Source organism: Callorhinus ursinus, unplaced genomic scaffold (genome assembly GCF_003265705.2).
Source record: "Callorhinus ursinus isolate GAN/ISIS: 27379988/994484 unplaced genomic scaffold, GSC_fseal_2.0 scaffold43, whole genome shotgun sequence".
Lineage (NCBI taxonomy): Eukaryota > Metazoa > Chordata > Mammalia > Carnivora > Otariidae > Callorhinus > Callorhinus ursinus.
This window is the reverse complement of record NW_027397105.1, coordinates 617,836-642,128: the sequence shown is the minus strand read 5'-3', so window position 1 is coordinate 642,128 and position 24,293 is coordinate 617,836. Positions and strand designations below refer to the sequence as shown.

The 24,293-nt window shown below is 54.5% G+C and overlaps 2 protein-coding genes across 11 annotated transcripts in view; both read right to left on the bottom strand.

Moving 5' to 3' along the window:
* The window catches only part of KIAA0753 (KIAA0753 ortholog), a 42,811-nt gene extending 21,856 nt beyond the window's left edge, over positions 1-20,955 (bottom strand). For 2 of the 10 annotated variants that reach the window (XM_073881548.1, XM_073881550.1), the window contains exons 1-7: positions 20,154-20,955; positions 19,407-19,569; positions 13,964-14,570; positions 11,448-11,554; positions 10,351-10,413; positions 9,745-9,960; positions 7,908-8,118 (exon numbers count right to left, since the gene is read on the bottom strand). In XM_073881548.1, coding sequence (XP_073737649.1) covers positions 7,908-8,118; positions 9,745-9,960; positions 10,351-10,413; positions 11,448-11,554; positions 13,964-14,570; positions 19,407-19,499 — 1,297 coding nt within the window. In that variant the 5' untranslated portion in view covers positions 19,500-19,569; positions 20,154-20,955. The remainder of the gene's footprint in view (positions 1-7,907; positions 8,119-9,744; positions 9,961-10,350; positions 10,414-11,447; positions 11,555-13,963; positions 14,571-19,406; positions 19,570-20,153) is intronic. The other 8 variants (XM_073881547.1, XM_025864000.2, XM_073881544.1 and 5 more) reach the window with 8 other exon arrangements.
* A 70-nt stretch (positions 20,956-21,025) lies between these two features.
* LOC141370713 (uncharacterized) lies at positions 21,026-24,272 on the bottom strand. Its single transcript, XM_073881542.1, is given in 2 exon segments — positions 21,026-23,813; positions 23,815-24,272. Coding segments are annotated over 2 exon segments (3,156 nt in total). The 5' UTR covers positions 24,196-24,272; the 3' UTR covers positions 21,026-21,038.
* Between the last annotated feature and the right edge of the window lie 21 nt (positions 24,273-24,293).

Sequence of the window (24,293 nt, the reverse complement as noted above, 5' to 3'; positions counted from 1 at the left end):
AAAATCACCTTTTTTAAAGCACTGAAGATGTCTCAAGAATTCTTTCTTGGCCGTCGGCTTCAAGCCCTAATAACGTCTTTCCCACATCATAAACACAGAGGCATTTTGCTGCCAAAGTCACTTCTCGCCCTGTGACTCCCACGTGGACCCACATGCCACGGCTGAAGCCCAGGCTCACCTCCCACAGTGCTCCTTCCCAGTCCCTCAGACCCCAGCCCTGACGGCCTGCCCCAGTCACCCGGGGCAGACGTGTGGTATCCCGTGACTATGATAACGGCATCTCCTGACCAACCCCTTCTCTGTCTCCAGTCACCCCACGGGGCTACCAAACGTGTTTTTTCTAAGATGCAAATATTTAACTGTCATTTCTCAAAACCACCATCCATCCACAAGGTTCAACAGGCAGCGGGAAAATAAAATGGTCTTTAGTTGAATATGAGATGATGTTTTCTACACAGAAAATCCAAGAGAATCTACACGTAGTTAAACGAGGAAGAGGGTTTCTGGATAAAAGAAAAAATATGAAAATCAGTATCATTCCCACATACCAAAATAACTAGAGAAAATATAAGAGAAAAATATCCTGTCTGCATCAACAACAAAAACTGTAAGGCACTTTGGAAGAAATCTAACAAAAGATGCGTAAGAGTCACAGAAAATATTCAAAGGTATTTTAAAGGACACAAAAGAAGATCTGAGTAAGTTGTTTTCAAGAATGGAAAGAACACAGTGAAGACGTCATTCTCCCCTAAGTAGTCCAGCATTTCAAATGCAAGTTTAATTAAAATCCAAGCAGATCTTTTTGTGGATTGAAACAGGCTGATCCTACACTTGTGAGGACAATCCCAAACCAGCCCAGACAGCTCCGGAGAAGCACCACCAGGCGGGGGCGGGAGGGGGCGGGTCCCCAGAGGTCCGTGGTCGTGTCCCCGGCCCACCGTCCTGACGCAGGGCCCAGCACAGCTTGGGGCGGCTGGCGGCCACGGGGACAAAACAAAACACGGCCTCGCCTCACACTCAGCATCACTTAAATTTAAATGAAACGAAGACAGAAATGGAACAGGAAAACTTGAAAGGTTTTAGAAGAAAGTACAGGAGAAAGGACGAAGTCAGGGCGGCGAAGCCTCTAAGAATAATGCTGACACACTCAATGAGCGCGCATGGCAGCGTCCTTCCCGCAGGAAGACCTGATACACTGCACAGACAGGCCAGAGTCTGAGGCAGAGATCAGGAACGCACGTCATGAACACGGGGCTCATATCTAGGGTATATTACAAGCATCTACAAATCTATAGGGAAAATACATAACCCAATAGAAAAAGAGGCAAAGGATAGAAATAGGCAATTTAGAGAGTAAAATCTGAAGTGTCCATAAAAACAGGAAGAGAGGGTCACCAATAATCAGAGAAATCCAAACTGAAACAACCAAGTATGGCTTCCCGTCCATAAGACTGGGGGAGGGGTCCAAGGTGAGGACCCCAGGCGGCCCTGGGGGTGACAGGGGTGTGCACAGACGAGGGCGCCCGGAGAGCACCCACGAGCCGCAGGTGCAGGAGTGAACCGGCCGCCGATGCAGGACAGCGTGGTGGCTCTGATGAGACTCGCCCAGGCTGCAGCCTCACCCTGGGGCCCGGGGCCCGCGCTCGGCCAGAGGGACTCCCACCATCAGTGTTTAGGACAGCGAAACACGGGGAGTGCGGACAACAAACCGCGGGCCGGTCGCACAGGGAAACCAGACGGCGGTGAGACTCATCAATCACAACCCAGGCATCACCGTAAACCCCCCGGGGAGGGGGAGGCCCCCAGCAGCAAAGGGGGACACGTCCTGGAAGGGGTCCTTTACACGTGCCAGACGACGTAGCGAACGACACACCGTCTTTGGATGGACGCGCAGCAGCACAAGCATAACAACAGGCCCAGGTGACCATGAAAACAGGAGCGACCGTGGGCGAGGGAAGGAGGCGAACAGGGTGGGGAGGGAAACAGAAAAGGGGCTTCAGGGGCGCCCAGTGGCGACAGCCACCCCTCGGCCTGGAGCAGCGGAGACCACGGTGCGCAGCGCTCTCCGCTGTGCCATCTCGCATCTGCAGCCCACTCTCTCAGCTCTGGCCAGAGGCGCCCACGTCCGGGCCTCCCCGCGGCACGCGCAGCAGGCGGGACACGGCCACCACAGTTCTACAGATGAGGAAGCAAACCGCCAAGGGGCAGGGCCGCACCCTCAGACTTCGGGTCCGGGGCTGGGCCCGTGCCTTCCACTCTGCCGTCAGGGACGCTGGGACAGCTCCACAGAAACACACTTTCCCGGCTACGCAAGCCCGCTTACTCTGCCACGGCCCAATCGTTTATGATTTTAGAAATGGACGAAACTCATTTTTAACGGCCACCAAAGATCTGCTTTCTCAGCTAGAACCTGCCTATCACAATCCAATCTTTCCTTAGTAGCTTGAGTTTGCCATGAGGAACTAAAAACACCTGCCATTTCATGGCACTCAGTGATTATCCAATTTGCTACTTACCCCCAAGTCCGTCATGCAGGATGAGGACCAGCATCCTCACTTCACAGATGGAAAAATGAAGGTGGAGGGATGAAGTCCCCAGCTTCATCTGGGACCAGGGTCACCAGTGCGGTCCTTCTGGCCTGTTTGCCGCGGGCGTGCGCCTTCCTGCTCTCCCAGATTGGTTCTGCGCTGAGCTTCAGACAAGCAGCTTTCCAGCCGCTCTCTCTGACGCAGGGGCTCACCTTGAGCTCATCAGTTATGGCTCCGGTACTCTTCTAAGCTGGTTAGGAAACACGTCTGTGTGTAGGCCTGGGAAACTGTGCACGTCTCCCCCCGGCCCCCAGACGCAGCGTCGTGTGGTTCCCGTTGAGAAGTCTGTCCTCCTGCAGACACACGTCCTCCTGGAGCCTGTCACGCGGGCGCCTAGCTCTGGGCCCACAAGGGGCCGCCGGCCAGTTGCGGGGGTGTAAGGGAAAAGCGGGCCAACCTGGGGCTGAGTTCTACTGCCCGCCGGTGAAGGGGAGAGAGCCACACGGCGCTAAGTACGTATCTAGCCGCAGTCCAGCAAATTCGGTTTTGTGACATCTGCATCAGAGATGGTGCCACAGGAGGAGTGGCAGGGACTGAGACGCAGATCAAACGAACATAACCTCCAACCCAGCAGAGGAGGCAGTCAAACAGGCTAAGCTGATGGATATAGCAAATTACAGCAAGGGCAGAGAAAACCTTGGCAAACGAGACACACAAACTAAGGTTGAAGTTCAAGTGCGTCCTTCATCTTGGCAGACCTGACTGGGTGAAAGACAAAACTCACCAACAGCCGCCTACTTACAAGCGAAATCCCTAGAATGGCAGTGGAGGATGGAGCCCCGGGAGAGGGGTGCTAGTCTAGGCACGCGCCACGCCAGCTCAGCACAGACGGCCATCCAGGCGAGCGGCACCGAGGCGCGGAGACAGGTGTGCAGCAATAGCGGCATGGAAAATGCCCCAGGAGACCCACAGCCCGGAGGGCCCAGCATCTCAGCACGGGTTCAAGCAGACGGAGCAGAAACCCAATGAGAGATCGAGTCTCAAGCATCACAAGACACCTGAACAGACCTTTACATCAGCCATCTGCAGACTGTGTAAACGAAACCAGAAGACTATGGGACAAAAAGCAATAAAGGAACAAAGACTGGAAATAAACCACGGATGATACAATTCTGTACACAGCAAAACACAATTTACTGACGAAGTATTAGAAAACGGGAGCACAGCAAGATTGCTTGATACGAGAGAACGCATAAAATCAGACGTCTATGTATCAGCACGCACGTCAGGAGTTAAAGTTATTTTTGTTTTGTTTTTTATTAAAGATTTTATTTATTTGACAGAGAGAGACAGCGAGAGAGGGAACACAAGCAGGGGGAGTGGGAGAGGGAGAAGCAGGCTTCCCGCGGAGCAGGGAGCCCGATGCGGGGCTCGATCCCAGGACCCTGGGATCATGACCTGAGCCGAAGGCAGACGCCCAACGACTGAGCCTCCCAGGCGCCCCTGGAGTTAAAGGTTTTAAAGGACACCACACACGAGAGCATGGCGGAATAAATCGAGTGAAAACTGCACTAGAGCCAACACGCGCACACGGTCTATACCTGAGAGGATCTGAGGACACCTGAAACAAATGGAGGCCCCGTCTGTGAATCGGGAAATTCAGCATTAGAGACATTAACCCCTCGTCAGAATTCCAGGATGCTGTCTGTTGCTGTGTCTGTGTGGGGGGGGAGGGGGAGTGGCTGTGGGTGGAAATCGTATTCTGATTCTGAAACTTCTGTGGAAATGCTGAGGGTCAAGGTCAGCAAAGGCATTCCGGAACAACAGGTGGCAGAGTCAGAATGAAGACGGTGCACACGAGCCCAGGGCCCAGCAGCGACATCCATGGCAGAGAACACGGGGCCCAGAAAGAGACCCACACATGTGCGGACACTTAATTTACAACAAGAGCGGCATTCTTTGCCACTTTGGGGAAGGAATAATCTTTTCAAATGAAACTTCTCTAGGAAAAAAACGGGAAAGGTCTTCTTAACTTTGGCATAGGGAAAAGCTTCAACAAGATGTAAAAACAAACACAAAATATCTTACAGGAAAATACTGCTCCCTTGGACCACAGTGAAATTACCAATTCTGTTCATCAAGGCACAACTGCAACATTTAGAAGCAAGCCGTATCTTACTTCCCAAAACGTGTTTACAGCACAGATGAGTTAGGGTCCATACGCAGAATACTCCTACAAAGAACTACAAATCCAGTTTTGAAAAAAAAAGGAGACAAAGAAAATAAGGAAGGAAGAGAAGGAAAATGTGAAAGAGGGAGGGAGGGGGCAAGAGACTTGAACTGGCACTTCCCAGGAGGAGGCATATAAATGGGGTATAAACACATGAAAAGTACTCACACCATCCCTCAAACAGAAAATGTAAATTAAAGGCAGAATGAGGGGCGCCTGGGGGGCTCAGTCGTTAAGCGTCTGCCTTCGGCTCAGGTCGTGATCCCGGGGTCCTGGGATCGAGTCCCGTGTCGGGCTCCCTGCTCCGCGGGAAGCCTGCTTCTCCCTCTCCCTCTGCTTGTGCGCTCTCAAATTAATAAACAAAATCTATCAATCAATCAATCAAACCAGAATGACAGCCGGGGCTCCTGGGTGGTGCCGCTGTTTAAGTGTCTGACTCTTGGCTTCAGCTCAAGTCTGATCTCAGGGTCCTGGGATCAAACCTTGCGTCGGGCTCTGCGCTCAGCGTGGAGTCGGCTTGGGATTCCCTCCCGCTCTGTTTCTACCATGCCCCCCCGCCCCCCCGCTCTCTCTCTCTCTCTCTCTAATAAAAAAACCTTTAAAAAACAAAACCAGAACGATAGTCTACGCTCCTAGCAGGAGGCTACGCTTACGAAGACTAACGAGTGCGGGCAAGGATGTGTGGCAGCGGCCGCCACGCGCTGCTGGTCAGCATGAAACCGGAAACACTACTTTGAAAAAACTCTTGACCTATTACAGTTGAACAAACGCATCCGCTATGAGCTGCCCATGATACCCCGGGAATGCACCCAACACAAACACACATACACACGCACCAAGAGACACACCCAAGAGCAGCAGCTTTGTTTGTAACCGTACAGACCTGGGAAAACCCCGATGATGAAGACAACAGAACCACGCTCCACTTACACAGCGGGACGCGACAACGAGCCGCACAAACACGACTCTCACAAAACATGAGCGAAGAGGCCGGTCCCAGGAAAATACCCGTTGTGTAATTCTAGTCCTATAAAGCTCATACAGCTCCAGATCCGGCAAAAACCAAAGTACAGCACAGAAACTCCGAGCAACATTTAATCTGGGGGAGGAGGCAAGGCAAGGGGATTACTTAGTGCTTGTAATGTCCCATTTCCTGACTTAGGTCGTGGCTTTACAGATGTTTGTTTTCTCATAAACTGAGCTGTAAAACTTGTATCTTGTGTACTTTTCTATCTGTATAGTCTACTTCAATTGAAACAGGAAAATGAGTCTACTGGATTCGTCCACACCGACTCCAATGGCACATTAAAAAATTCAACATTAAAATCTTGAAACTATTTTAAAACACTATCAACGTATATATTTCTATCAGTTTAACATCAAAAAAGGAAAAAGTAGAAAAAAAGAAAATCTCTTCACAAAACTGGAAAAAGAAACAGAAGAATATTTCCTCTAACTTCGCACTCAGACACGCGAAAACGCAACAGCGAGGCTCGCACGTCAACAGATCCCATGAAATCTGGGGGGAAACGATGCCCCGACTACAGCTATCACCCAATATTGTTCTGAACTAAATTCTGTCCGGTAAGAAGAAAGAGAAAAAAGAAAAGGTATAAAAATTGTAAAGAGAGAAGCAGAGCTTTACTTATTTGTAGGTGATCCCATCTATCTGGAAAAACAAAAGAATTAACTAACAAAATCTCATTACTCATCAAATCTAAAACATCAAGACATCCTTAATTTTATGCACCAATGGGAAATTTTAAAACACTGCCAATTAATTGTAAGATATCATCAATGTAAGAACGTACCCCAATCTCAGAAACGTTCCACCGCACCCCTCAGAACCAACGAAACGCAGCGTGGTTGCCGCCCGGAGGTCTGGGCAGGGTCCCACGGCTCTGCCGGAAGGAGCGAGAACCCGCTTCGACACACACTAAAAAGATGATCCCGTTCACAGTAGCACTAAAAACCACAAAATGAGAAAACTGGACATGAACCTAACAAGGAATCCAGGAGTTCCTAGTAACCCCACCTCAGGAATTCTCGTATGCCGAAAACCATACCCTTCACCTGCAGGGAGGCAGAAAGGGCACCATGGTGTCATTCCCCCCCAGCAGGCCAGCCTGTGAACTCGAGGGGCCCGTCACACCCCCCACGGCCTCTGCCTGGAACCTGACTAGCACCTTCTAAATTCCTCTGGAGATACGCAATCTCCATCAGCAAAATTTGAAGAAGAACAACAAAGAGGAGGAGCCTCCTGAAATAGTAAAATACATAAGAACAATGATTCTGCCCACAAAGTGCAGATCTCTGTTCCAGGAAAGGGATCCTAAACCAAGTCAAAAACAAGTGACTGAGAGGAATATCTGCAATCCGTGCAAACCCAGAAGGGAGGCCCAGGAAGACCCTCTGCCATGCAAGAGCATGACGCCGGCCCCCAGAGGGCCGAGGGCGTGCCCAGAGGAGGGGGCACACGCCCGGGAGCCCACCACGACCTTCCTCCCTGAGCCAGGACAGGACAAGACACTGGAAGATTCTTACAATTTCACGACATCAAGTGCTTGGCAAGGATGTGGGAAATACACTCTGATGCTCACTGTTCACCAACATCACCGTGGGCCTGTTCAAGGGCAAGCTGGCTACCCGTCGAACATGCACAAGCCAGCAATTCTAGCTCTGGGGCCAGCAAGTCATTTATTACCTGCGCTAAAAACATACACACACGTCGCATGGCCACCCGTGCATATGCGTGTGCCTGTCAGTAAAATCTAAATAAACAAACGTTTAAAAAGGGGGGTTCTCACTTCCAGCTCTTCAGGAATCTCCTTTGGGTGACCCAAGCGTGATGATGTGGAAGAGAGAACCTGACATGCCCCACCCTCCTCTACGGGGGGCCCTTCCTCTACGGGGGACGACCCTCCTCTGTGCGGAGGGGACCCTCCCTCTCGGGGGGCTCCTTCCACTACAGGGGACCCTGCTCTGCGGGGGACCCTCCAGCCTCTCACCCAAGGGCACACTCTGGTTGCTACTTGCTTCCCTGGGTTCAAGTGCACCTGCTGTGGACCAGGGTTTAAGTCCTGACCTTCCCTCCACGCAGCCTCTGTGCCAGACCAAGCGCCACACTGTCAACACCTCAGGACACATACCAGCAGGGAGCGGTTTTGCCCCCGAAGGCCATCTCGCTTCCTCTGGAAACGTCTCCTTTGCTACAAGGGCTCTCTTCTCACTCTTGGGCGAAGGACTCTGCCATCTCTCCAAGGCCCTGTGGCCACCAACAGGAAACCTGCTCCGAGTTTCTGTGACACTTTTCTTCACTTGTTTTGGTGACGGTTTCTTCTCCAGGAGGGATTCCAAAGCCTGCCATGAAACAGCCCATTATTGTCTTCGATTATCTCACCAAAGTCCGCTGCTGACCACAAACCCGAAAATCAGGCCCCCAGACAACATGTCATTACACGTCCATGTCTAGTGGTCAGTGGCATGTCGTTTAGCTGGAAAACTGAGGACATCTACTTAATAAGAGAATTCTGCATGTCCTTTTACACATTTAGCTCACTGAAACCAACAGCACAAAGAAAAAGAACAGGACTACTTTTAAAGGCGTCCAAGTCCACCATATTTTAGAAACCAACCACAGTCTTCAGAGCCTAATCCTACATGCTTTATAGATGTCTTAATTCTTGATAAAAATCTCATACACCCAAATGGTATTTTCAGTGGGCAAAGGAACTACGTGTAACATACCTTTTCATAAACCACCGCACGCCCAGGGCCATGGCCACCCGCCCACCCACCCCACGTGCCCCCATTCCTACAAGAGGCACCTCTTGCTCATCAGTGGGCAGTGAGCGCCAGCCTCCAGCGGGACTGTGCAAACTGAAGACAACTGGGCGTGGCCGGGGAGACTTACTCCAGGGACAGTAAGGCACAAGGACAGCAAGCCCGTCAATGGGACAAAGGTTCCTCGCATTACTGACAAAAGTGTGTAAGAAGCATCACTTTAAGGTGCTCCTGCTTAAACTCCGGGAAGGGACTAGATAAGCCCTTGAACTCTTTCCAGGAGATGAAGATGGGCCCACCACGTCTGTGACGGGCAAGCGTAAAAAGCACCACATGACCTGCCACGCTGTCAGAGGGTCTGCACCCGACAACGTTCCTGGGCTGAGTCCTCCAGGCACCGGTGCCACCTGCAAACCACACACGCCGTGCCAGCGACGGTCAAGGAGGAGGGGCCGCGGGGGCCACCGAGGGCTAGTTAACTTAGCCCAGAAGTCTCCCTCCAGCGCACCTGTCCCCCGTGTACCACCAACAGGAAGGTCGCCTTTCGCCTGTGGACAGATGTGGGGGTCGGAGCTAACTCCGGCGAGGGAGAGTCACGGGACAGCGTGCGAGGAACGTCGGTGGCGCCCCTGGGACCTTCTTCATCTGCAGCGCGCCGGTAATAAAGCCTGTGCAGCTCGCAGCACTGCAGCAGGGGCAGGACGGCGCAAGACGGGAGCACCCTGTTCTTGCCGGCTCTGTCCCGACTAGTACCTGCCAGGGGACGGCCGGGCGTCTCCAGCCGTTGCACGGCTTCAAGCGCCTCTTCTTCCCAGAAGTCCACCGAGACAGCACGCACACTCTCATCCAAGCACTAACCGAAGAGTGTGTTACTGCTCTCCTTTTCTGTGCTAACGGGTCCTCTCTCGAGTGGCACGGCCAAGGGATGGAACTTTTTGGTGAATCAACGAACTGGTTAAGAGTCGATGCATGTTCTATACCCAAGCCACCCATTCTCAAACAAGTGAGGTACAATGTCACAGGCTAGACTGTAAAGCTGACAAGATGAAAACGACGTGCGTCCTCCGTCCTCTGCTCAAATTCACCAGGTGGCAGCTTTGTCTTGTCTTCTCCTTAAATCCCAACGGAACCAGGCCACAATAAGCATTACCTCCCTGCTTAGAAACAAAGCACTTTTAACAAAACCTGGAGTCCGTTTCATACCTCGATCTGTCGCAGGATGTCCACGACCACATCGGGGATGGAAGGGTCAGCGTCCAGCTTGGCGGAGCAGAGTGACAGCCGGCGGATAAGGCTGCCCAGCTCCCTACAGCGCGCAGGAACTGGGTGCTCCCCACGGTCCATAAGCTGTGTCACCAACACCTGTAAGGCCCGGATGGCTCCTCGGTGGGCAGCCGCCAGCCGTGACATCACCCATGACTGGCAATGAATGGGGGGGGCAGTTATTTCAGAATTCAGAACTTCACATTAGTCCCACCCTCACGAGGATTTGTGGCCTGTCTTCTTTCTAGACAACTTTGTACTCGGACACTTTCTCACAGCAGGGAATTACGAAGTTCAAAGGTTTTCTCTGACAAATAGCTTTTTCCTTCCTATTATCAGTTTCTTACACCAGCAGCAACAGAGTCTGCTCCTTGGGGGGCCACACCAAATGCAGGATATTGATAGGGCTCATGCCCCCACCCCAGACCCGTCTCTACAAGCACCGTGCACCTGTTAGTGCAGAGAACCCACACGCACAATCCCCACCAGACACCGGAAACGCAACTTATAAACAAGCAGTATCCATCATGACAGACTGCGTCATACCTTCTTCGTGTGTCTGATTTTATGTGGACTCAATTTATCCAACTCTTCCTGGATCTCTTTCACCTGTTTCGTAAAGGGGAAAAAGTGAAGACTTCAGACCCGTTCACTGATCTGTCTTGTCCAAATACAATCACTGTTTAATTCAAGTCACTTGAAATGAGACAAGGCTCTTCACTTGTGACCCAAAACACGGTCCCCAGCTTCAAGTTCAAGACAGTGAAGGGAGCACAGTGTCCCCCCCCATCCCTTGGTCCCAGCATCACGGGAACCTCCCAGGAGGGAGAAAAGGTGGGAGGCCACGCTGCAGCGTGGGCTGCACCATGCTGGGAGAGCCCTGACAGGGTCAGATGCGTGTTCCAGAACAATCTCAGTGGCTGCAGTGTGGAGCGAGGACTGAAGCACCACCCCACAACACGGAGCAAAGTCTAATTCAGGCATCTCTCCTTTTACAGGAAAACATTCAGCTTTTGGTTCAAGCAGTAAAGCCAGCCTGTGACGTAAGTGACAGGAAAGGAGTCAAAGGTGGATTCGTGAGAAAGGTGCTCCAGTTAAAACGACATCTAAGAGCAATCTATCTGCAACGTAAACAACGTGAACGCCTGCTCACCAAGACCCTCAGCACGCCTCCCTCCTTCACTGTTCAACAGGACAACCGCACGGTCTGCCATTGCTCAGCATCTGGCCCAGCACAGATGGGAGGCAGGCGGGAAAGTGACCAGGCCCCGTCCCTCTAACACCAGGGCACCAGCTGGGGCCCGGGGGCTTCAGGGTCACCGGTCCACTCGAGTCTGTCCACAGAAATACATGCTCTACCAGCACCGTTTTCCAGGATAGGACTCACACTCTCAGATTCTCAAGAACGTATGACCCCAAAAAGCCAAAAACCACTCTTTAAGGACTTCGACCCTATATTCACATTACACAAACACACATGAAGGCAGACAGCAAAAAGAACCACTTGTCCACACGTTCAGGAAATTCAGGCTCAGAAACGCAACAGGAGTCACGTGGGACACCGCACTCGTGCTGCTGAGACGGGGCAGGGGAAGCTCTCGGTAGGGCCCCCAAGGCCGGCGGCCGCTCCCCCACTCCCATACCTGCTGCTGCAGGACATAGAGCATCCGGGCGGAGCGCACGGATTGCTCCTGCCTCCGGACTTGGACTCGCCGCTCCTCATCTGGATCCAAAGTTTCTTCTGCTCTACCTGAAAACAGTGTTTCCCCAAAAGTGGATTATACATACATACAAAAACGCATGAACACTTCAATTATTCCAAGACATAATAAAGCTGAAGATCTCTAGTTTTATAAAAACAAAACAATGGGGCTCCCACAAAAAATTCTCCACCAGCCAAGAAATGAGGAAGGAGCGGGCCTGTGTGTGACCCAGTCGGAAGAGACACAGGACCTCAGACCAAGCTCCCGCCACTCGGGAGTCCCGGAACCAGACCCCAGCGGGAGCTTCCGCCGCTGCCAAGCACCGCTGACTACTTTGAAATTCTTTCTACTGAGCCCAAACCTGTAACGCTATTTTTTTCAGAAACCCTTTATTGGCCTATTTTATGTTCGGCAAGATTTCTTTGATACTTTCTTATCTTGAATCCAAAAGAGAAATCCTTTCTTAACATGTTCAGACTGCTCGAATGTCCAAAGCCTTGACGTCTTTGTCAGGGAGCGCACCCTTGTACCCATGGGTGCCCCAGGTTTTCAAACCACATGCTCAAAGAAACGGTTTCTGGGGGACTCTGACGGCTGTGCAAGCATCCGCTCCGGAGCCAGTGGTTTTCCAGTACGTTTATCCAAAACAAGCTCTTATGCAAAATCCCAGGATACAAGTCAGAAAAAGCCGTGTTTTATTAGTGCAAGTGTATCTTATAAACTCAAATATTTAACATTTACTCGTTAAGAAGCCAAACGATAAAAAATTTTTGTTTTGAGAAAAGCAAAACTTTGAAATCGGGAGTTCTGGGTACAGACACCTGCTCATGGGGCCAACCAGCCAGACTTCTGTCTCGTGTGGGCTGCGCAGCACGGAGAAATGCGGGTGCCACATGCGTGTGTGAACGTCATGGACACTGCTCCGATGGGGCTCCAAACCGCCACCCGGCAGGCGGTTCTGAGACAAGGGGTCTACAGAGCCGCAGCCGGGAAGCACCCTGGGCACGTCAGGGCCCCCGGAAGGGTGGTCCGCAGAGGGGGCCGTGGCAAACTGTGCCCAGGCCACGACGAGTAAGCGCAGAAATTTAAAATATGCACATATAGGTTTTTATAGCTATTTGCCATTGTGGTGACACTTCTGCTATAGTTCAGAAGGTATGATTTGTGACAACTTGAAATTTTAAACTAACAAATAAATGAGGGGCGGGGCGGCTGAGTGGATTGGTGGGCTAAGTGTCCAATTCCTAATTTTGGCTCAGGTCATGATCTCAGGGTCATGGGATCGAGTCCCGCGCTCAGCAGGGAGTCTGCCTGAGATTCTCTCTCCCTCCGACCCTTCTCCCCTGTCATGTGTGTGCATGTGCTCTCTTTACACCTAAAAAAGTAGAATAAAATAAACGAGAAATCACCCAAGCCAGTCCTTCCCCAGAGTTTGAGAAGCTCTCTATAAAGGTCCCCGGGTCAGGCCACGTCATCAGAGCAGGGCTCTGTCACCCGACAGCACGGCTTCCACCATGGGGTGCCACGGGGTGACCCCAGCAGCCCACACCGACACTCCTGTCACCACCCGCGATATCGCACAACACACTCGTCAGGAAGACCACGGGAGAAAGGTCTTCCCGACACAGCCACGTTCTGTTGCAGACCTTGTAAGCTCTGCAACAGTCACCTTTCCCTCTTCAGCCAGCCGCTCAGAAGCTCAGGAACGAGTCCTGTTTCTCCCGTCCCGCCATACCCTCACTTGGCGTATTCCTGTTCTGCTGCTCGGTCACGTTTATCTCGGGAAGGCAGCTTAAGCTCCTCGTGGCACGTGCACCTGTCTGCAGAGGATCCCTACAGACCCCGGGGGGGACCCTAGCAGTGGTCCCCAGGGATGCTCAACCCCCACTCCTCGCAGCTGGGAAGCTGGGCTCCTGTCTCCGACCTGCTAGTCTAACCCAAACTCGCCACAAGGAGTCCGTTCCCTACTCCGCAGGGAAATGCGGGGCAGAGAGAGCACTGAACAACCGTGGGAAACGGTATGGGATGACCGCACACCCTCCCTTGTGCCTGGTGGTCGGACGCCCCCCTCACACACACCCCCAGCTCCTGTTACAGCTGCGAGCCCATCTAAACCTGCTCCGTTACGACCAGCTTTATCTAAACAAGCACATATGATGCTCTTTTTTGAGCAAGTTACAAATAATTTTGCCAAATGGCAAAACGCAACAGGATAATTTGCATTCGGGAGCGTGGGAGCCGCGGGAGCCGCAGGATAGGGCGGCGTCAGCTGCCTTTGCCCGACAGGGGGGCCAGGGCAGGGCCAGCTCCCCGGGAAGACAGACTCTGGCCAAACCCCCGGCCCACCTGCCTCGTGGGTTCTGCTCACTGCGGGGGGTGGAGTGGGATGGGGGCGGGGGTCCTGGACGAACGTGTTGGACTAACCCGCTCCCCCGCGGGGGTCTAGGTGCTCTCACCTTTCTCAGAGACTGCTTCCATTTTGTGGACACAAGTGTTCAATGCCCTGTGGAGCCGCTGCACTTCCAGCAGGCTCTGGTGGCCGCTGGTCCTGGGAGAGGGCTCCTGCCCCGGGGCACGTGTGGGCGGCGAGTGGGGCGCGGCCGGAGGGGATGGTGCTGGACAAGCTGTGTACAGGCACACCTTGGCACCTGAGCAGGACGTTCCCGCCGTGGACGGCTGGCGGGCGCAGTGACACGTGTCCCGGCTCCTCGGTTCCTTCCTTTGTGCCCTGTGCTCGGGGATCTTATGCTCATGGGGCCCCCACCTCTGACAGAGCTGGGGCTCACTTCTGAGGCGGCGCTGCTTGACGTGTTCCTCCAACTGTCTGCGCTTCATGTCCCTCCTGGCCAGGTGCACGGCGTAGCTGAGCCTCTCTTCCGAGATGATGGAAAATGAAGCAGAGCCGCTCCCGTCGGGACCATCCCGCAAACCGAGATCCTGATGGTGGTACGACTCGCTGTACGACTGCCTCAGCTTCTCAATTCTGATTGCATGCGGGCAAGAATAGCGGGCTGCCAAGTTGCTGGAATGGGCAGGAACGCTCCTATTAAACTGCAGCTGGTTCTTTAAACAAAAACAAAAGCAAGAGCACATGAGAGAGAGCACATCCATCTGAGGCCAAGTTTCCAAACTCCCACCACACAATCGTTAGCGCTAAGAGGTATTCTTCTGCACGGACGGAAGCAGCCACTCTCGTACACCCCCGACCTCATCACACGCCCATGGCTCCCGCCCACATCACCAGGCCACGGTGCCACCCTCCCCTTCACAGAGCCCCTCATGTCCCCCGATACCCACTCTACATGGCCTCAAAAGGTCAGGTTCCGGCAGAGACAACGCAGTCCGTCACGAGCTCTGCGGACTCGGCTCCCGGACACCCCACGCAGGGGAGCCGCGCTGGACGAGGCCGTGCACCTGTCAGCTGCAGCACGTCCTTGACCCTTCACCTGAGAGCATCCCGCTCCCCAAGGTCTACGTACACCTTCCCACGCACGTCTCAGGTTTTGTCCGTTTGAACCATAACAGATATAAGTTTCGTTCTGCTTTCCTCTGTAGGAACAAAGGCATGTTTCCAGAGGCTAACATTTCCATTGTTCTTCACAGTGGCATTCCCCAAAATCCCACAAATGGCCTTTTCATGCCTAAACTAGCTATAACCTTGCTAAGCATTTAGATGGTTCCAGTTTTTCCACTAACAGAAATATTGCTTCAGATAGTATCTCCACACATTTAGCTTTCTTCTCATTTTAAAGAATTTCGTTAGGATGGAGTACCCGTTCTGGGATTACTAAGTCAAGGGGAACAAACAAGTTTACAACTGTGGGCCCCATGGCAGGTCAACAGCCCAAGTCCGCGCCTCCACCACGAGCCCTTTGCCCCAGGGACAGCCGCCTGGGCCTCATAAAGGGTGATCGTGTGTCACGTGACTAAGGGTCCGTTTAAAATGAGCCCGCTGTGGTAAAACTTCAGGAAAGTATTTCCGAAACAACTTAAAAACCTCACTGGAAGTCATGAGAGAAAAAAACAGAGGGTTGCCATCTGAAGGGTGCAGACTAACAGACAGCCCATGAGATGTACAATTTTATTTGGAGAAAGTTTAACGTCCAAAAGTAAAAATAACCAAAATACCTGAGCGGGTGGATACGAGCACTAGAAAAAATACATATAGGTAAATTCCTCTTGAGCCTGGCTAGAGAAAGGCTTTCTAAGTAGGACTCAAGATCCATTTGCAATAAAAGAAGAGAGTGATACATTTTGCTACATTAATATACCAATTTTATTTTTTTAAAAGATTTATTTAGAGCGAGCGAGCACACGCAGGAGGGGCAGAGAGCAAGGGAGAAGCAGATTCTCCACTGAGCTCAGAGACCAACGTGGGGCTCCATCTCACGACCCCAAGACCACAACCTGAGCTGAAATCAAGAGTCAGATGTTCAACTGACAGAGCCACCCAGGCGCCCCTAAAATACAAATTTGAAAAACAACAGGCCTGGGGTGCCTGGGTGGCTCCGTCGTTAAGCGTCTGCCTTCGGCTCAGGTCACGATCCCAGGGTCCTGGGATCGAGGCCGGCATCAGGCTCCCTGCTCGGCGGGAAGCCTGCTTCTCCCTCTCTGTCTGCCTACTGCTCGCCTTGCTTGTGCTCTCTCTCTCTCAAATAAATAAATAAAATCTTAAAAAAAAAAAAAACAGGCCTGTGAGGATTAAAAACACCATAAACCAAGTCAAAGAACTGAAAAACTGGAAGAAAAATATTTGTAAATACAAAGGGCTCTCTAAAGAAATGTTAAAATTGAGGTGAAAAGAGACGAAAACTCAGTAGAAAATGGGTGTGTGCAGGAAGTACAGGACAGGTGAGGGAGAGGAGACACTCTCAAACACCGTCTCGTGCAGGTGCGTTGGCAACCACGCTGACGTTTCACATGCAGCAGGGACAAGGAGAATAAAATCTATAAAGACAAAGGAAAGCCCTAAAAATGATCACTAACAGAAACCAATGCACCAAACTGCTCTGATATAAATAAGTCAGTCACCACTTACCAACCATCAGAATAAAAAACTGATCCAGGCAAAAATTATCGATGAATGCTAAACTAGTTCGTCGGTTTGGGGAGCGAAAGGGTGCTAGCATGGTCCCGAGGACCGACACTTGCAACTGCAAAGAGAAGTGTGAAAGCAAGTCTACGGGGGAGGCTGGGCAGACACACGCTCACTGCTGCCAGGTTAGGACGAGGTCCACAGCGGGCGCCTCCCAACAGGACACACGAGAAGGGCTCAGCATCACGGGGCAGTTTTCCCTCCACAAGGACGTAACAGGAATGTCATTCTGAGAGATTTCAGACAAAGCCAAACTGATACAAAAGCATCAAATAACTGGCCTGTATTTTTCAAGAATGCCAATGTCATGAAATACAAAGACAGTCTCACAAAGTGTTCAGCTCAAAGGAACGAGACAAACATGGCGACTCATGCCGCTCAGTGACCTGGGATTCCTTCACCACAAAGGACGCTATCGGGATAGCTCATGAAATCTCAATAGGGCCTGTACGTGACACGGTAGCTTTATCTGAACGCGAACTTTCAGATTCTGATCACGTTATTATGTAAGAGAAGTGCTTATTTTAGGAAATACATACCGAGTACTTAGCGGTAAAAAAGCATCATGTCTTCAAGTTATACCTCACCAGTTTAGAAAATGCGTGTGCAACGAGGTGTGTGTGTGCACATGGGTGCGCATGTACGTGAGAGTTGCGTGTGCACATGTGTACGTGTGCGTGGGTGCATGTGCGTGCGTGCACACGGGGTGCATTTGTACGTGAGTGTGCCCGTGCACGTGGGTGTACGTGTGCGTGCGTATGCACATGGGTGCATATGAGTGTGTGAGTGCACATGTGTGCATGTGAGTGTGCACGTGTATGTGAGCATGCACGTGTGTGAATGGGTGCATGTGAGTGTGCACGTGTACATGGGTGTGTGTACGTGTGCGTGCATGTGCACATGGGTGCACGTGTACGTGTGAGTGTGCTCTGGGCGTGTATGTGAGCATGCACGTGTGTGCATGGGTGCATGCGCATGTCGCACACGGGTGCATGTGTGTGAGCATGTACATGTGCCCGTGGGTGCATGTGTGCGTGTGCATGGGTGCGTGCACACAGGTGTGTGCACGTGAGTGCATGTGTGCACATGGGTGCGTGTGTACGTGTGAGCATGCATGCGTGTGCATGGGTGCGTGTATGTGAGCGCATAGGTGCATGTGTATGTGTGAGCATGCATGTGTGTGCATGGGTGCGTGTATACATGTGAGTATACTGTGCACATGGGTGCATGTGTACGTGTACATGTGAGTGCACATGGGTGCGTGTGTACGTATGAGCATGCATGCATTTGCATGGGTGCGTGTATGTGAGCACCTGGGTGCACATGGGTGCGTGTGTGTGAATGCACGTGTGCACATGGGTGCGTATACGTGTGAGTGCACGTATGTGCAAAGAGGGACAGAGAGAAAGAGACACAGGAGAGGGAGAGGAGATGTAGTAAGAGCGTTAACACGTGGGGAGTCTGGGAGAAGCACACCCAGGAATTCTGTGTACTACTGTTGTAACTTTTCTGTCAGTTTGAAACTATGTCAAAAAATTTTTATAAATTTTCTTGGTAAACTACAATGAGATATTACTTCACACCCAGCAGAAGGGACCCAATTAAAAAAAAAAACCACTCCAGGCTGGCGGAGCAACTGGGGGTGCTTGATAGTTGGTATGCACAGAAGATGGCACAGCCCCAGGGAGGTCTGCTGGTTTGTTAAAAGACTAAACATACACCATCCCCTGTCCCAGCGACCTCGCTCCCTGGTATTTACCCAAGACGTGAAAACAGGTTTACAAACAGAGGTGTACCAGGAAGCTCCCAGCAACTTCATGTGCAGGAACCCACACCAGCAGCCAGAGAACTACCAGGGACACTGCTTACTGTTCCAGAGTGGCCGCGCTGGCTGAGGAGCCCATGCATCATGCCCAAAGAGGCCTGACACACAAGATCACGTGGCATAGGAATCCATTTACAGGAAGTCCTGTAACAGGCAGAATCCATCTACGGTGGAAAAAATTACAATGACGGTGGCCTTGGGAGGGCAGGAAGGAGCATAGGAGAATTCTCTGGAGCAACGGAAAAGACCTCCATCCTGATAGAGGTACGTGCAACACCTGTGTATACATTTGTCAAAACTCAGCAAATGTGACAACATGCATACGTTTTGATGTATTCATTTCAGATGTAAAATATGCATCAGAAGAAAGAACTGAAATTCTAAGAACGAGCTCCAAGAATGAATTCTAGCGTGTGATGCGCATGCTGAGGCAGGCAGGGTGCCCGTGTCTGCACCTGACTTCCTTATTTATCAGAGTAAGATGGGCTGATGGATGGATTCTGGAGGGTGGACTGAAGGTCAGACAGGCAATGAAACAAATACCACAAAATCGTAATGCAATTTGGGTGTTCGCTGTAGAACCCAATGTTGTTGCGTGAAGATTTTCATACATTCAGTGTTGGGGGGAAACACATTTTGGGGACAACTGGATGAAGCTGAGGGAAAACTGGTTATTACATAATATTAGGGAATGATTTTTCGTCCATTTTGTTAGGTGTGATAACGGTTAAGTAGAGAGTTTACTGTTAAGACTATTCTAAAATGCTGAGTATTCTAAAATATCTAGAAGGGAAGCGTCATGACGTCTGCAGCTGCCTTTGAAGTGGTTCTGCAAACATCCGAGAGAAAAACAGGACAAACCGCTAACAACTGTTGAATCTCGAAGGTGGTTTAAAGGGTATTTACTGTCCTTTTCCTCCAACTTCTGTTCAAAATGTTTCCTGATAAAAATCTGAAGAGAGAAAGGGAAGAGAACTACCTGGGCCTGAAGTGTCCTGGGGTCACTCCTCCCATGTAACTGGACGCAAGGTGCTAGATGAGCGCAGGCGGAGGCTGGCCTGCCTGGGCCCATCCCGTCAGAGCGTGCGGGACGCTGCAGAGAGCCTCGCCGCCGGCCAGCACTGCTCTCCCACAGTCATTGCCTAAAATGAGAGAAAGCCACTTCAGACCAACCGTATTCAAACACAGGAAGAATAAGTCAAACAGCACCATGCTCATGCAACATTCTAGAGAAGTCCATAGCAGCCTCACGTGTAACAGCGAGGGCTTCAGGACAGGTACAAAAGCATCTTCCCTTTTGAAACCCTACTTTCTGAGAGAATACGGGGCGCATTATTCTAATGACTAGCTGTTGAGCCATTCCAAATCTCAGATCTCAAGGGTCACCAGGAAGACAGGAGCTCCACTACAGTAGGCGAGCAACTTTCCAGCAGGGTGGCTTTATGGACACAGTCTACGTTCACAAACCCCAACCACTAGTTAGAAAGCGGCCGGCTCTGCTCTCCCGGGTGGCTGAGGTCAGAACTCTGCAGGACTCTAAGGAAGCCTGTGGGAGGATCAGAACGCCCAGGCTTGGGGCAGATCTTCCGCTGGAGGGCCCCCGCCCACAGTGGGCTAAGACAGGAAGGTGTTCTGGGAGCTGACGTGGGCTATGCCCCCCCCAACACTTCGGTACCCCTGCACTCAGCACGAGCTCGTCACGATCTCGCCTCACGTTGTTATTTACCTATGTCACGGGGTAAGTCTCATCTTCCCGGCTAGACAAGGCTCCTGGAGGGTAAGGACCTGTCTTGCTCTTCTCTGATATTTCCCACAACACTGTGCTTGGAGCATGGCAGACACTTTAACTCAACACTTGTTGAATTAAGCTGATTTTCCATAAACTGACTAGTTTTCAATGTACTGGGGTATTTGTTCTGTCAAAGAATCCTATAGTAAATCAATGGGGAAATCCAGGTCTTAAGAAAAAATCCCTAATTTCAGCTTTTGCATAAACCCAAGGTTTGCAGACAGGATTTGCTTCAAGACAGACGCATCGGCAGGAACATCAGGGCAGCTGTTCAAGATCCCCTACTCCTAGGGCTGTCGAGACGCGAGGGGCAGGTGAGCGAGGCGGCCCTGCTGTTGCCTGACAGCCGCCACAGTCCGGGGGCTGCAGCCGCAGGGTCAGGCGGCCCGCAGAGTGGGGCCGCGCATGCACGAGTCTGTCGAGGCCGGCACTTTCCCACTCTCCACTAGGAAACACTAGGTGATCCCTCGAGTGACGCCACACACACACACACACACACACACACACACACACACGCACACACACGCGCGCGCGCACACGCACACACACAAACACACACAGTCCAGGGACACCCACCCCCACACTGTCCCCCTGTACAAATGCCTGTGACACCCCTCTCTTTGCAACCTGTCCCCACCCCACCGCGCCAGGAAACCTCCCAGTTTGTCACCCAACATCCCCCAGGACGTCACTATGAAGCCTCTCTCCCAGATCCTGAGACACCCCTACACCCTGTGTCTTGGTCCATAACCCAGGCCACACCTCCCCCCAACCTGTCCCCTCCCACAGAGCCCAGGACCCCCCCACTTGCTCCCTAACATACTACTGGAAGGCCCCCCTCAACCTGTCCTCCCCCACACGGTGCTCTCCCAGAGGGCTCCGCCTCCCCCTAGCCCCAGGCGCTCCTCCCGCCTGCCCCCCCCCACTCTGCTGCCGGTGATCCCTGAAACGGCCCACGCCTGTTTCCGGCCTTGAAACCGGGGGCGCCCCCAGGGCGGTTCTGGTCCCTGACACGGCGCGCACGCTCTCCTGGTCGGCCTCTCCCCCACCAGGCCTCGGGCAGCTCCGCGACCTGGTCCCGCAGCCGTGGGTGCAAGGCACCCCCGCCGCCTGGCTCTCCCCAGTCAGCTCCAGGCTCCGGCCTCCTGCCTCCTCCCCCGAAGCTCCCTCCAGGGACTGTCTCCTCAATGCCGGGAGGCCCGAGGCAGCGGCAGCCGTTTCTTCTCCCGTACGCCCGGTCACCCACACCGCGGCAGGCGCGCGCCCCGCCGTGGGAACCCCTACGGCCGCGAGCACCCCCAGAGACACAGGCACCCGCACGGCCTCACTGGCCGGTCCACTGGGTCTCCTTCTCCACGGGCCTGAGACACCGTCGGAGCCACCCGCCCCGGCAGCAGTGGGCACCTCCGTCACTGGTCTCTGTCCCCACACACCTGAAGCATCCCCAGAGCCGGCATCGGCCACCATCGGCCCAGAGGCCCCCACAGCCACGGGGAGGCCAGCAGCCGTGGGCATCTCAGCAGTCCGTCTCCCTCCCAACAAGCCTGAGGGGCCCCTGGGGCCCAGCCTATCCCCCGTAGGCGCGGGCATCCAGGCAGTGCTAGGCACCCCCAACCTTGTGGGAGCCCGGGCGTCTGCTGGTCCTCGAGCTGTCTCCCTCTCCCCCCACAGGCCTGCAACGCCTCCAGGCACAGACTCTTCCGGGACAGACCTAAGTGTCCTGGGGGCCACGGGCACCCCGCCAGCTGTGGACATCCCTGCCGTCTGCCTCCTTCCCGGCAAGCCTGAGAAAGCCCCGGAGCCGGCCTCCAACCCCAGAAGACCGGGCACCCTGGCAGCTGTGGGCACCTCAGCAGCCCCAGACGCCCTGGCACTCGGTCTCCTTCCCCAAGATCTCGGGACACCCCCGGGGTCCGTCTCCTCCCCGACAAGCCCAGGCGCTTCAGGGACCCCGACAGCCTGTCTCCTTCCCCATGATCCGGGGAAAGCTGCAGAGCCAGTGTCCTCAGGCACAGACCACAGCTCCTCGGGGGCCGCGGGGACCCCTGCAGCCACGGGTACCGCGGCGCTTCGCATGCTTTCCCACAGGTTCAAGACATCGCGGGAGCTGCCTTCCTGACACACGGGGCCCGACACCCACACCGCGGCAGGCGCCCTGGCAGGCGCCCTTCCAGGCCCAGGCGTACTCAGGGCTGGGGGGGCCCCTGCCGGGGCACAACTGTGCTTGGGCAAAACCGCGGCCTCGGGCACCCTCTCTGGGTCAGGCCACCCCACAGCCCGTCTCCTTCTGCACACACAGGACCCATCGCCACAGCCGGCCCCCTGACCCGCAGGCCCGGGCACCCCTAAAGCTGTAGGCGCCAGGGCCTCCTGCTCCCCCAGAGCCGGCCTCCCCTCCCACAGGCTCATGACGTGCCCGCAGCTTGCGCCCTCCCCAACAGGCCCTGCCACCCCGTCGGCCAGAGGCACCCCCCGAGCCTGCTGCCTCTCCCACTGGCCGGGGAGACCTCCATAGCTCACCTGTTCTCCTGGGGCTCCTGGTGGTACCACCACAGCCTGGGACACCCCCACAGGCTGCTCGGTCCCCCACAGACCCGGGAGGTTCCCACAGTCTGTCTCCTTCCCCAGAGCCAGAGGTACTCCCATTCCCAGCCCTATACCCCACAGGCCTGGAGCAGCCCCAGAGCCTACCTCCTGCTCATCACGGCCACCTACCTCTGCGGTCTGTGTGGCTGCCCATGACCCCGCGTCACCTACAGACCCAGTCTCTACCCACACGCCCTGTCCCCTTTCCCTGAATCCTGTGTCAGCCCAACACCTGGTTTCCTCTTCAACAGCACAAGGCACCCCCACAGGCTGTCCAGCACCCCATACGGCAGGAACACCGCCAGAGTCCACCCCCTCCACAGCCCGCCACCTCCGCCACATGCCCAGGGCACCCACGGAGGTCGCTTCCTCCTCCATGCCTCTGGGTGCCCCCACAGCATCAGGCATCCTCGCAGCGTGTCCCCTCCCCCACAGGCCCGGGGTGTCCCCACAGACCGCCTCCCGGACCAGCGCCCCCGCCACCTGCACTGGCTGGCCCCTGTCCCACACACCCTGAGCGGCCCCACAGCCCATCTCTCTCTGCACAGCCTCGGGCCACCCCATGGCTCCAGGCACCCCCAAAGCCTGTCCTCGCCCCAGCAGGTATGGGACAATCCCTGAACTCGTCCCCAGGGCCGCAGGCACACCCCCAGAAAGCAGGCCCACGGCCTGTCCCTGCCCACACAAGGCCGAGGCCATCCCACAAGCTGCCGCGAGCCCCATGGCTGCAGATCCTCCTGGGGCCCCGGGGGCTGCCCTGGCCTGTCCTTTCACCCAAGGTCCTGTGAGGCCAGCCCGGCTCGTCTCTACCCAGGAAGCCCGGCCGGGGACACCCCTCTCAACCGGGCCCTCCCCCGCAGGCACCGGGTGGAGCTCCACCCTGCTTCCTTCCCCACAGCCCGAGGCTGCCCTCATAGCCTGCACCTTCAGCCACAGTTCCAGGATGCTCTCGTGCCCCGTGGAGCCCGGGCGGCCTTTCCGCTCACAGCCCCGGGGAACTCGGAGAAAGCGCCCCGTCCTCCTCCTCCCCCCCGGTGCCGGTCACCCACACCGACCCGACGGGCCCCACCACCTGGGGCTGCCCCACAGCCCCGTCCACCCACACGGCCCCAGGGTCCCCCGCCGCCTCCACCGGGCCTGCAGCGCCCGGGGTCCCCGAAGCCCCCGGCTCGCTCGCGCCTGCGGCCCCGGCCTCGGCCCTTCTCCCCCGCGGCCGCCGACGGTCCCGCAGCCGGTTTGCGCCCACGCAGCGCGTCTCCCGGGCCGCGGTGGGCGGCCGGCGCCCGGCTCCCCGACCTCGGGGCGTCCCCGCGGCGCAGCTCTTCCCCCACGGCCGCCCGCGCCCGCGCCCCGGCCGGCTGGGCCCCACGCAGCGGCCGGCCGCCCCGCTCATGGCTGCAGGGCCGCGCGCGCCTTCCCCGCCCGCCGCCGAGGCTGCCGCACACACGCACGCACGCACTCCGCGCTCCGGCCGCCGCGGCCCGACCCCCG